A 12,540-nucleotide genomic window follows, 5' to 3' on the forward strand; every position below is an offset into this window, starting at 1 on the left:
AAGGGAAACCTAAAACGAACAGGGGGGTGAGAGCCGGGTGCTCTGCTGAAGGGAGTCGGTACCGAGCGCGGCTCACGCTGGTGGTTCAGAAAGGGGTGGGCACCGGCCTGCTGCCCGCGTCACACCCACTCGTGTCAGTGTCCCTCGTGGGGGGCTCTGCATCGCGATATGGCGGGGGAGCCCTGCCCCTAGTCCCGCGGTGCAAGGTCTCCCAGGCCGGGGCAGCCGCCCCGCCCGCTCGCCGCGGGGCGGGTGCCCCTGGGGCCGTACCACGGTGTGGCGGGGCTGGGGGTGCGGGGCGCTCCCGGGAACGCCTGGGTGCGGGCGAGCTGGGCCCAGGCGGGCCAGGAGGTGCGGGGAGGGGCCGGGCCGGGGCTACGCGCGGTCCCGGGGCCCACGGGCCAGCCCGCCCCCAGCTCCGCCGCGCCACGCCTGCCCCGGAAGTCCCGCCCCCCACCCCGGAAGTCCCGCCCCACCCCGGAAGTCCCCCCCGCCCGCGCTCAGGCCCGTCCCGCCGCCGCCGCCTCCTCCCTCAGCCAGCGCAGGAGCTGCGGCGCGAAGTACGTGATGATGGCGTCGGCCCCTGCGGAGAGACGAGACGCTGGAGCCGGCCCGGGGAAGGGGGACGAGGGGGCAGGGTCGGGGTGGGGAGGGGGAGCAGGTCCCGGCGCCGCCCGCCTCACCTGCGCGCCTGAAGGCCGTCACCGCCTCCCTGACGGCAGCCTCCAGGGTGAAGGCCCCGGCCTGGGCCCCGTGCCACAGCATGGCGAACTCCCCCGAGACGTGGTACACGGCCAGCGGGTGGGTGGGGTGCTGAGAGCAGCGAGAGAGGTCAGCGGGCAGGGGACACCCCTCCCCCTGTTCTTCCAGATGAGCTCCAGCACCCACCTCCCCACAACCCCAAGTCACAGGCCCCTCCGGTTCGGATATCCAAACCACCCATCCTGAACACACGCCTCTGCCCCTGCCCCTCCTCCCCCAGGGCCACCCCGTGCCCTCGCTGCCATGCAGAAGGGGCTTACTCGAGCCTTGACATCCCTCACAAGGTCCAGGTAGGGCATCCCCGGCTTCACCATCAGCATGTCTGCTCCCTCACGCACGTCCCGGTCCTGTGAGGGGAACGTGCACATGACCCTGGCAGCTCAGGGTAGAAAAACATTTTCCAGCAAGTCCATGGTTGGTTTTCCCCAGAAGTTTGGACTTGGTTGTTTTTTGCAGAGGGCTCACAGAAGGATCACTAATGGCCCCAGGAGCCAGGGATGGGCTGTGATGGGCAAGAGCCGACACTCCCCTCACCAGCCACCCTGCGCCTGGGGAAAGCCAGCGGCTGTGTGTCCCTGGCCCCGACACCCCAAGTCACATCAGGGTATGGGGTCACCAACTCCATAGCTCCCAGCACAGTCCTCGGGCCCACGCTGGTTACCAGCTCTGGCAGGCTGATGGGCCTCACATTTCCCCTGCTTGTGGAGGGGGAAAACCCTTGACCATTTGCCCAGCGTGCTGCCTACCTCCATCTGATTCCAGCACCCCTGATCTCGCTCTCCCCAAACCCTGATGCACTGCTGGGTGTGGAGGCTTGTCAGCCAGGCACCACATGAGGGGTTTCCAGTCCCCACAGCCATAAACCCACCACCCTTGGTGCTGCCTGAGGCAGGCTCACTCACCACTGCACGCATGGCCAGGCCCCTGGCGCCCGGGGGCAGCTGGTAGCATCGCCTGTCTCCAAAGGCGGGTTTGGACAGTGCGGCATCCCTGGTGACAGGCAACGCAGAGGACAGGGGATGAGGACCAGCATGGCTCTCCATGCCTCTCACCCCACACAGCTTCAGAAGTGTGAGAACAGACTAAGACAAGTGGCTGAGCCAGTGGGGCTTGTAAAAGGGGTCTCTCCACACCCAATTCAGCACCCTAGGATCACTCTGGGAAGTCCGACAGGCCCAGGCTGTCCCTGGGAGCTGTGCTTCAACACTTGCTTCCCTCCCCATGCCCAGAGTCTGGGGTAAAGCCAGGTCAGACACTTTCCTTTCACTCTTTCTGAGGCAGATCCCTCAGGGACACCCCGTTGGGGTCAGGTCATTTTTGGGACGAGCCAATTGAGCTGAGGTTTGTCCCTGAAGCCACCCTTTGGGGCAACACTGGCTCCTGCAACTCCCATCCTCACTGCTCCTGGCAGCTGCAGGCAGCTCCCTCTCTGCCTCCCTTGCCACCAGCACCCAGCACGAGCAGGTGAAGGGGTGGGACAGATCACCGGAGGTGATCTTCCCACCAGCCAGCTTCTCCTGGGCGAGGGACATTTGTCTCCCTTTTGCAGCAGGCAGTAGGAGGCGAGCACTCCAAAGCGACCAGCGTGGTCCCAGCTGTGGCCCAGGCTCTGGCTGAGGCCAGTTCCTAAATATGCAGGGACACACATCCCGGACAGAGCAGCCCTGGCTGGGGATGCTCCAGGCTGAGGGACAGACCCACCTGAAGGGACCGTAGAAGCACGAAGCGAACTTGGCACTGTAGCTCATCACCGAGACCTGCAGAGGAGAGCGGAGCCGTGAGTGCCAGGAGCTTGCTGCTGCATCCCGGCAGCGGGGCAGGAGTGATTCTCTCCTGTGGCTGTTTTATACTCTGCCCCACATCCTCCTTCCCCTGCCAGAGGTCTGGCACCTTGTTTGTCCCCATGTCCTGTCAAGGACATTCCCTTCCTGTGTGCACTGGGACAGGGAAATGCCCGTGGCACATCCTGGGCAAGGTGGGGGTTTGCTTCTCCCACTGCTTGCCCAGTCCTGCTGGGGTGCAGCCCCCCCGTGGACATCACCCCTGCCTCTGGCACACCCAAAGCTCACCTTGTTGCCTAAGTCATTGGAGATCAGTGCCGCCTTTATGGCCGCGATGCGCCCATCCATCATATCTGAGGGGGCAACGATGTGGCAACCTGCAGGGAAAGAGCAGAGATGCCAAGAAGTGCCCGAGGCTGTGAGTGCCTGCAGGAGGAAATCTTGCCCCTGTACTTTGCGCTGGTGAGGCCGCACCTTGATTACTGTGTTCAGTTTTGGGCCCCTCACTACAAAAAGGACATAGAGTTTCTTGAACATGTCCAGAGAAGGGCTACAAAGCTGGGGCAGGGTCTGGAACACATGTCCTGTGAGGAGCAGCTGAGGGAACTGGGATTGTTTAGTCTGGAGAAGAGGAGGCTGAGGGGAGACCTTATCACCCACTACAGCTCCCTGAAAGGAACCTGCAGAGAGCTGGGTTTGAGCCTCTTTAGCCTGGTAGAAAGCGACAGGACAAGAAGGAATGGCCTCAAGCTGCGCCAGGAAAGTTCAGACTAGATACTAGGAAGCATTTCTTTACAGAAGGGGTTGTTGGGCGTTGGACTGGGCTGCCCAGGGAGGTGGTGGAGTCCCCATCCCTGGAGGATGTAGGGTCGATTTAGAACTTAAGGGTATGCTGTAGGTGGGAACTGTGCTAGAACGGTTGGACTAGATGATCTCCAGGGTCCTTTCCAACCTAGAGGATTCTGTGATTCTGTGAGGAGGTGGCCCCAGGGCCAGAGGGGCCCCGGGTGCCTGTAGCTCTGCAGGGGCCAGCCCGTGGAGGGCAGGCGGAGCCTCCCCCAGCCCAGAGCAAAAGCACTCCCAGTTGCAGCCAGGCCCAGTTTGGTTTTGGGCCTGTTAAAAGCAAGAGGGGGCAAGTCTGTGTGGGCATTAAGAAGTGGTGGTTAGTGAAATATGAACTGAGCTTGAGGTTAGAATGACTGGGGAAGACTGAGGCAGCATTACGTAACACCATGTTGTGTGAAAAACAGCAGTAAAAAACACCCTCTGCAGAGTGTGGTGAGCGTGTGAGCAATAAACAGGCAAAACCTGAAGGTCAGTAGGATGTAAAAGTAAAAACAAACCTACATAATCAGGTGATAATAAGTTGGGTGATTGCACACTGTGGCGGCATTTGGTTTTGGCAATGCCCCCCCTTCAACAAACTGGTGTGAGCTTGTCTTCCTTCTGTGTGTCGCCCTGATCCCAGCTGGGCTGAGACTGACAAGTCTGTGAGAGTTAAACTTGGGTACCCCTGGGAGGAGACTCCCCACCTGCTTTGGCGTAGGCCAGCGCCACTTCCGCCAGCCGCTGGCAGCTGATCTCATTCTGGATGGTGCCATCTTCACGCAGGATACCTGGGAGACAAAGCCGGGGTTACGCAAGGGGCCGGACAGCTGGTTGCCTCCATCCCTGGGGTGGGAGCGTGGCTCTCAGGACAAGCTACAGAAATACTTGGAGCAACAGCGGGGAATGTGTTAAGGGCACTGGGTAAGGAGCAGGAGACCAACGATGCAGCCCTCCAGGGAGTGGACACAACACGTAGGCACCTCCAGGGTCCCTCCAGGCTCCAGGGAAGGGAAGACACAGATGGGGACACCGATGGGTGCTCTGACAGATTTAGATGGCTGGAGTGGGTGCCTTAGCCACCTGTCCCTCCCACCCTGCTGTCAAAACTCAGGAGAGGTCTCCCAGACTCAGCTGCACCAGTACCAGGGAGCCAAGTCTTGGGGTAGGAGCTGGCCAGAGCCCACCAGTCCATGGAGCTCCTCAGCAGAAAATGGCAAATCCCTGAGGGCTCCCAGTGCCAGGAAAATGCCTGAAGAGCAGCCCCGGACCCCAGGCTGTGCACTCACCGCAGTGTCCGTGGGAGGTATAAGGGCACAAGCAGACATCGCAGGCAATCAGCAGCTCTGGGAAGGTGGAGCGGATCTTCTTGATTGCCTGGATGGCAGGCGTGTCCTCCGCATCAGCCGCGGAGCCTCTCTCATCCTGTGAAAGGAGAAATGTCTCCGCACACAGGGCCAAGGGCTTCCCACCGGTTCCTGTGTGGCAGCAGTTCTGCTCTGGAAACATTTTCTGAACTGTGAGACCCTGTAACACAGGGCAGTGTGACCACCACCGATGGTAAAAAGCAGTGGAGTAGTGCCTCTCGGCAGTGAGTGCAGGTCCCAGGGCCACCTGCAAGAGCTTTGGGAGCTTTTTGGGTGTCACTACAGTCTCCCATCCCTGTCCTGCTCTGCTGAGCAGGGTGCAAGCATGCCCAGAGACCCTGACCTGCTCCTGTTTGAGACCTTCCGGCCCCCCACTGCTCTCCCACACCCCTGTGGCTACCCCAAGCCTCCTGCCACCACCACGCACACTGACCTTGTGGCCCTTGCTGGGCACCCCGAAGATGAGCACACACTTCAGACCATCCCCGACGAGGGGACGCAGCATCCCCTCCAGCTTGTTGACTCCATACCTGAGAAGAACAAAGTGACAGGGGCTGCCGGGTACCCAGACCTGCTCTGTGGGGCGAGCTGGTCTGTGTGACTTGGATGCTGGTCTGTGGGCGATCCAGCATCCACAGGGATCCACACCAAGCAGCAGCTGGAGCTACAGGGGAGGTGTCGCATCAACACTGAGAGGAACAATCCAAGACCTTATCTGAGGCTACAGGACTGTTATCTGCTGGGTGCTGACACTCTCTGCTCTGAAAGGATGAGCATACCCTGCCCTTGGATCCCTTATCTTGGCATCCCTGTTGCAGATCCAGCCTCCCTCCCCACAGGACCCCCCCCCCCCGGCCCTGGCATCTCTCTGACCACAACCCTGCTAATGCAGCAGCAGATGAAGACGGGACCTGCCAGTCCAGCAAGATCTGACGCCGGACCAGAGCCCACGTCCCTGCACAGGTGTATCTAGCAGCTGCTGGAAACCCCATTCGCTTCCAACTTCCCTGCATGCCCAGCCCAAGTGCTGGGCAAGTGCTCAGCAAGTGCAACAACGCGCAAGTGCTCTGGGACATCACAAGACCCTGGTACTACTGCTGCCAGTACTGGTACTTTCCCAGCATCCCCAGTATGATTCCTTCCACTCCCTTGGCAGACAAATGCTCCTGCCCTGCCTGAAGCTGGGGGATCCCCACAGCACGGACCACGGAGTGTTGGAAGCATCACTCCTGGCCCATGCTCATCTCACGCCATACATCAACCCAGCTCAGGCATGGGGCATAGCAGCGACCGGCATGCAGCTCAGCGAGGCTGGATTCTTACCTGCCTTGTCCAGGGAGGCTGGGGATCGGCTCCACCGCATCAGGGCTGTCACTGCAGGAGGTGGATGGGACAGAGATGTGAGGACTCGGCATGAGAAAGAAGCCCCTACCCCAGGCTTGTCCATGGGGAGGCTTTTGGGAAGTCTGAACCTATCGAAGAGCTCAGGGAGCGCCTAAGCCAGTCAACCTGAGCTTGGCCCATCCCTAACCCAGAGAGCCAGGGCTCACTCACGTGACAAAAATGGGGTAGATGAGGTTGGAAGCATCAAGAGTGGTTGCTGTACACTGCCAGGAGCGTAACACCGGGTGGAAGTAGCCGCTGTGAAGAAGGGAGTCTGCCTGCATCTTGGGCCTTCCCTAGGAGGCTGTGGAAGGAGACTGAAACACCAAAGGAGACCAGCAGGCTGGTGAGTTGGGGTATCCTGGTCAGCTGCTGCTATTGGCACATGTGAGGAGGGCGCTGAGATCCCGGCAGCCGCTGCAGGACCGTCCCTGTCCTGCTCCTGGCCCATGTGGGGAGCACGAGCTGCAGCCCAGGCGGCTTCATCCCAACTCCCCCAGGCACTGCCCTGCGCCCGGCGGGTGTTGCAGGACCCTGCGTCAGCCGTCACAGCGCAGCACTTTCCATAAACAGGGATGATGGTGACTCCTCCCCACAAAACCTCCCAATTCCGTTTGTGAAATTACCAATTTACAGCCACCAGCCTCCTCCTGCAGCAGAACCATGTTCACACGGTTCAATGCTACCACCCTCCTCAGGCTGTTTTAGCTTGCACAGCTGTAACAGCAGTTTTCTAGTGACAAGATGGTCTTTGCGTAATTCCTTTTACTTTTAATGCTGTCTAACTGTGTGATGCAGCTGTTGTACACAGAGTAGTCAAAAGCTGCTCTGCGTAGCACAAAATATTTATGGCCACAGTGTAACGATGCAGTTACAGAAGAGTAGGGGCACTGGAGGGGAGAGAGGCACAGGATCACCCTGAAGTCACCAGAACTTTAAACCCCCAGTCACACAACTCCAGTGGCCACCTACTGCTGGATAAAGAAAACTTGGGAGTTGGGCAAAACTGACTGCAGGAGTAACAAAGAGCAGTTACCAAACATACATAAATCAAGTGTTAGCTATGTTATTGTTGAAACTTTTCCTGTAGCAATTTTTTTTTCTTCTGTAACAGTCAGATCTAGTAATAATTCTGTGATTACACCGTTAAATTTCCACTAGTGCTAAATTCTAACCAACATGTGGTTGGTGAGAGCATGGTGGAAGGGGCTGCGGGAAGACGGCTGCCCCGGGACAAGCCATTTGGCTGCAGCACAGAAGACAGCAGCTGTTACAGCACTGGGAAATGGAACCTGAATGCTGGGACTGTCTGTACAGAGCAGCCTTAAGGACTTCTGGCTGTGCACACAGGGTGCACCCCACAAACACCCAGAGGAGCCAGGGGTGCCCCAGGAGACAAGCAGCCAAGTCTCTACTGGAGACCACAAATTTTATTTTGAGAGCTGAAACCTGAGGGAGGCGGCAGGAGGAGAGCTGGACATGGGCTCCTCTGAAAAAACAAGTGGATTCCTCTGCTAGCACCAGTGGGCAGGGCAGGGCTTTCCTTGGGAGACAGAGCAGACACAAGGATGGGACCTGTCTTGGGGGAGCAGCCCTGTGGTCCCCAGTCCCATCGCAGGAGGGATAAACCCCAGGCAATAAACCTTGCCAACGGCCCACCTGCGCCCGGCTCTGCAGAGAATAGACACGGCTCAGAGCATCCCGGCACACAGCCCAGGGGAGAAAGTTTAACATCGGCACTCACGACACCAGTCAGCAACAGAGCTGGGCATGAAATAGCTCTGTTCTTCTGGAAAACCTTTAATCTGAGGTGTTCACCTATTTTTACACACTCAAGATCCTTCAGACATTCTAATGCTAAGCCACATTCTCAGTCTGTATCAGGCCGCCCCAGTGCACAGGGCACTTGTAATACAGGGGCATAGTGTTTGGTCCAGGGCTTGAACCGAGTCTCTCATACCCCTAGCGATTACCTCTGCTTGGGGATGGGGGAGAGGGCACCCCTCAATTACTTACAGGCTTACACGTATAAAAATGCTGCATAAAAAAATCAGACAGTGTTTGAGGGGGATGCAGACCAGCTGACGGGCATGCTGGCAGTGTCATGGCATCACTTGGCAAGTAATTTTTAGCCCTGGAAAGCTGCAGCTTCAGTCCTTACTCACAGAGAAGGGGACAGCCCTTGGGTGAACTGGAGTTGGCAGCTGCGGGCAGGCAGGGCTCCAGGCAGGGCTCCAGGCAGGGCTCCAGGCAGGGCTCCAGGCAGGGCTCCAGGCAGGCAACAACTAAGAACAAAGGGCTCGGTGAAAAAAACCCACCTCGAGAATCCAAAAAATGCTTTAAACAGTTAATCCCACCGGGGGGGTGGGGGTGGGGGGGGGGGTGGGGGAAGGGGAGGGGGGACATGGGGTGGGAGCAGAGGCACCTGACTCTGCATGGGACAGATAGAAACCTCAGCTCCAGAAACTGCCCTCCCGGGGAAAGGAGGAGACGGGCGCCCGGCGGAATTGCAGAGCGGAGATAAGGGCCCGGACGGGTGGGCCCGGCGGAGCACCCGTCTGCTGCGAGGCCGGGGCTCTCCGTCCCAGCCCCACGGGGGGGAGAAGCTGCCGTCGGCCGAGGGCTGTGGGGTCCCCTTGCCCACGCGGAGCACCCGGTCGGACGCGGGCACCGGGGTCTCACAGCCGCACAGCCGCCGCGTGCCGCGCAGCGGGGCGGACGGAGGGCTGCAGAGCGAGGACTGCGGCGATGAGGGGACGGTGCACCACCAGCTCTGCCTGAGAACGGGGCAGTTCCCCCCCAGATGGCTTTAGGGCTCCCAGCAGAGCACAAGCGCCTCTTTCTCTGACATTAAAGGCCCAAATCTGTCTTTCTAAAGAATTTTGCTTCATGCACACCAGAGCATCAGTAAAGAGGAGTTTAAGAACAACCTTGCAGTTCCTGAGCAAAGAGCTCTGCTACAGAGTGGCTTCACCTTTGCTCCTCCATGGCGGGACTGCTCAAGGACCAGCCCAAAACCACAGCACCCAACCCTGAGCCTTTGGCCAGCCTGGGCTCGCTGCAGTGCCGTGGTACCTCACCACCTGCTCTATAACTCTATTTGAGTTGTAGAGCCTTTTTTCTGCGAATCACCATGTTCGAGGAAAGGCCACAAAATGAGACTCACGCACACCCCACACAAATGAAACAAACTGGGTGGACAGGCTGAAGCCAGACCCAACGCATGCCAACGGTGAGCTGCAAAGGTCACAGAATCCCAGAATCATCTGGGTTGGAAAAGCCCTTGAAGCTCCTCCAGTCCAACCATGAACCTCACCCTGACCGTTCCCAACTCCACCAGATCTCTTGGGGCTGTGAGAAGTACTGACAGCCTGGTCAGTGCTGAGACACGAGGAGGCTGCTTTCCAGCATTTTAGGATATAAAAACAGACGCAGCCTCATCGAACGGTGCACAGCTATTTACCTGAAGCCCTGGTGTACTGGGTCTGGCTGAGCTGGAATTGGTTTTCCTCTATGGGAGCCCTCACGGTGCTGTGGTTTATGCTGGGAGCTGCAGGGTGTTGGTAGCACTCTGGTGTGGTGGCTACTGCTGAGAGGTGCTTACACAACACCAAGGCTCTTCCTGACATTTTTCCCCCCCCAGTGGGACGGGGTGGGCAAGATCTCGGGAGAGGACACAGCCAGGACAGCTGATCCCAACTGACCCAAGGGATATTCCAGATCATGTGACATCTGCTCCAGTATAAAGCTGGGAGAAAGGAGGAAAGGGGGGGCACCCTTGGTCCTTCAAGGCAACCACTACACGTATGGGAGCCCAGCTGCTTCCTGAGAAGGCCCGACATCGCCTCTTCATGGGAAGGAGAGAATAAAATGGTTTTCTTTTTTTTTTTTTTTTTTTCTTCCACACGCGGACTTTTGCTTCGCTTTGCTTATATTAAAACTGCTTTTGTTTCACCCACAAGGGTTGGTCTATCTTATTTTCTTTCCCCTCTTTGCCCTGTTGAGAAAACAAGGGGAAAGGGGAGAAGTGACAGAGCGACTCGGTGGGTACCCGGCATTTAGCCAAGGTCACACCACCACACCTGGAGAGGTGCAAGCTCCCCAAATCCCAGACAGGAGCGAGGATGACCTTAGAGCGGTACCAGGAACACAGAGACACACACACCCACCCCCCTGGGTGTTTTTTAATTAAGAGCCACTAACAAAGGTCAAGACGTTATAAAAGATTTCATCTTCCTCGTGGGATCTGGAAATGGGGATGCTTGGCGCGGGGGGGGGGGGAGTGGTTGGGGGGTGCTGTAGGCCTGAGGACCGCCGCCAGCCCGCAGCATCGTGCGCTGGTTGGTGACTTCCCCACCGTAACGGCGGGTTACCGAGGGAAAAACCGGGCTGCCCCTTCCTGCCCGCACCCCAGCACTGCCCTTGGGCTCGTCCCGACCTTCCAGCAGCGCTACAAAACGCCGGGGCGACCGGGGGGGGGGGGGGGGGGGCCGGAGCCGGGGCGGTCGCCCCGGCTCCGGCCCCCCCCCCCCCCCGGTCGCCGACCCCGTCCCCGCACTTACCGATCGCCGCGTCCCCGCTCCGGCCGTGCGACACCGCTCCGAGCCCTCGCGATTTTAATAACCCCGCCCCCCCTAATTAGCATGGACCCGCCCCGCGGGATGATGGCGGGAAGTCTCGCGCGGCGGAGCGCGGGAAAGGGTTGGTGGAGACGGCGGCGCGGCGCGGGGTGTGTGTGTGTGTGTGTGTGTGTATGTGTGTGAAAATGGGGGAAAGCAGAGTTTTGCGGGGTGTAGGGGAATGGAGTGGATCTGGAGGAGGGCTTTGGGTACTATAAGGTAGCCGTGGAGCCATGTTTTGGGGTGGAAAATGCAAAATGCACCCCAAAAGGGGTGTTGCGGGGGGCGGACACACAGGGCCTGGAGCCAGGCTTTGTTGAGGAAATGTCAAAGGTTAAAATAAAAGCGTTTCACAGGACAAGGCCTTGGGAGGGGATAATAGGCTCAAGATAGTGGAGCCTTGCAAAAACAAAGAGATAAAAACCGCAAAACCTTGAATTTGAGGAATAAGAAAACCTCCCCTGGTCACATGCTCAGAGATACCGTAAAGAACAGCCAAGTTATGTCCTATAAATGAATTATAATTAATCTCATTATAATGTGAAAACCACACCTTCTGGTGAGAATCAGCCCCCTACTCATGTAAGACCCCCCACCCTTTGAGTCTGCACAGAATAATTCAAAGACATGGTAACTTTAAATTGAGCTGACGCACGTTGTTAACCAGTGAGGGACAAAGCGATAAGAAACTCCCCAATGGTCATTACAGTAAATGTGCATTCATGTGGTTTGAAGTATATAAATATGTCACCTGCCCGTGTGTGTGGTGTGCCAGGTTTGTGGAATTACCAGCTAGCACCCATCTCTGTGTGGCTATGGGTTAAACAAGTACCTCAGCTCTGTGTTTTTCAGCTCACCGCACACCGGGTAAAAGAGCCCAGATTTTGGGACAACACTGTGGGGGCATAGAGCAGGGCTGGGGATGCTGGGAGGGACTGGAGCAGGGCTTTGGGGTGCTGTAGGGCCACACAGCTGGGTTTTGGTGTGCTGCAGGGTGGCCTGGAGCCAGGTTTTGGGGTGATGGGGAAGCTGGAGCAAGGCCTAAGGGTGGTGTGAGGGGTCTGGAGCAGGGCTCTGGGGTGCTAGGGGGCTCAGAGCATGGCTCTGGGGTGTTGGGGTCTCAGAGCATGGCTTTGGGGTGCTGGGGGGCCTAGTGCATGGCTTTGGGGTGCTGGGGGGGCTCAGAGCATGGCTCTGGGGTGCTGCAGGGCCTGCCAGGCCAAGGGAGGCTGGAGCCACACTGCAGACCTGGCAGCACACACGCAGGACACGCTATTTTCTCCATCTCATCAGAGCATGGGAGACGCATGGATCAGGCTTACTAGTCTTTAGAAAGAGCAGTCAAACAATAAAGCATTTTTCCCAGAAAAGGGGCTTATTCCAACAGATACTTTCTCATGGTCTTCTATAGCTCCTACACAACCTCACGTCCTCATCCCACTGCAGTGCAACACTGACCCAGTGTCTCCCCTTTCTCCCCAGCCCAGTGCCTCTCACTGGGAGCGAGGGTGAGCTGAAGGCTCTTTCTCACCAGGGATACAACCACCAGCACCTGACCTCACCTCTCTGGTAACCGGCCCTCTGCTGGTTCTCCAGTTCTCTGTGCTCCCCTCGCTCCTCTACACAACGGCTGGGTTGCAGCAGCCTTCATTCTCCCTTCACTGTCAGCTGCTCCGTGAGCAATTTCATAGCGAGTTCGTTGCTGCCTTCGCTGCACACTCAGATACATACCTAGGCAGTCACAACCTGCTGATTTTATTAATGATAGAAATAAGAGACTCCATTTCTGTAAAAAATCTGGCT

At 58.0% G+C, this 12,540-nt stretch overlaps 1 protein-coding gene across 2 annotated transcripts; it reads right to left on the minus strand.

The window, feature by feature from the left end:
* Positions 1-489: 489 nt before the first annotated feature.
* Positions 490-10,753, minus strand: ALAD (aminolevulinate dehydratase). 2 transcript variants are annotated; one of them, XM_074923578.1, is made up of 13 exons: positions 10,681-10,753; positions 8,284-8,403; positions 6,290-6,435; positions 6,059-6,109; positions 5,169-5,265; positions 4,658-4,793; positions 4,076-4,159; positions 2,832-2,920; positions 2,464-2,519; positions 1,665-1,752; positions 1,023-1,109; positions 684-813; positions 490-583 (listed from the first exon to the last, which is right to left on the minus strand). In XM_074923578.1, exons 3-13 carry the CDS (start codon positions 6,400-6,402, stop codon positions 501-503), a joined length of 1,014 nt encoding a protein of 337 aa, XP_074779679.1. In that variant the 5' UTR covers positions 6,403-6,435; positions 8,284-8,403; positions 10,681-10,753; the 3' UTR covers positions 490-500. The 2 variants fall into 2 exon arrangements, with proteins under 2 accessions (XP_074779679.1, XP_074779680.1); XM_074923579.1 differs by lacking the exon at positions 8,284-8,403 and having other exon boundaries at positions 10,681-10,746.
* Between the last annotated feature and the right edge of the window lie 1,787 nt (positions 10,754-12,540).

Source organism: Athene noctua, chromosome 20, assembly GCF_965140245.1.
Source record: "Athene noctua chromosome 20, bAthNoc1.hap1.1, whole genome shotgun sequence".
NCBI lineage: Eukaryota > Metazoa > Chordata > Aves > Strigiformes > Strigidae > Athene > Athene noctua.

Coding starts and splice junctions, on each gene's coding strand:
- ALAD (XM_074923578.1), bottom strand. CDS start 6,402: ATGCAGGCAGACTCCCTTCTTCACAGCGGCTACTTCCACCCGGTGTTA. Junction 4,794..5,168: donor TGCCCAGCAAGGGCCACAAG/GTCAGTGTGCGT, acceptor CTCCTTTCACAG/GATGAGAGAGGCTCCGCGGC. Junction 2,921..4,075: donor GCTGGCCTACGCCAAAGCAG/GTGGGGAGTCTC, acceptor CTTTCCCTGCAG/GTTGCCACATCGTTGCCCCC.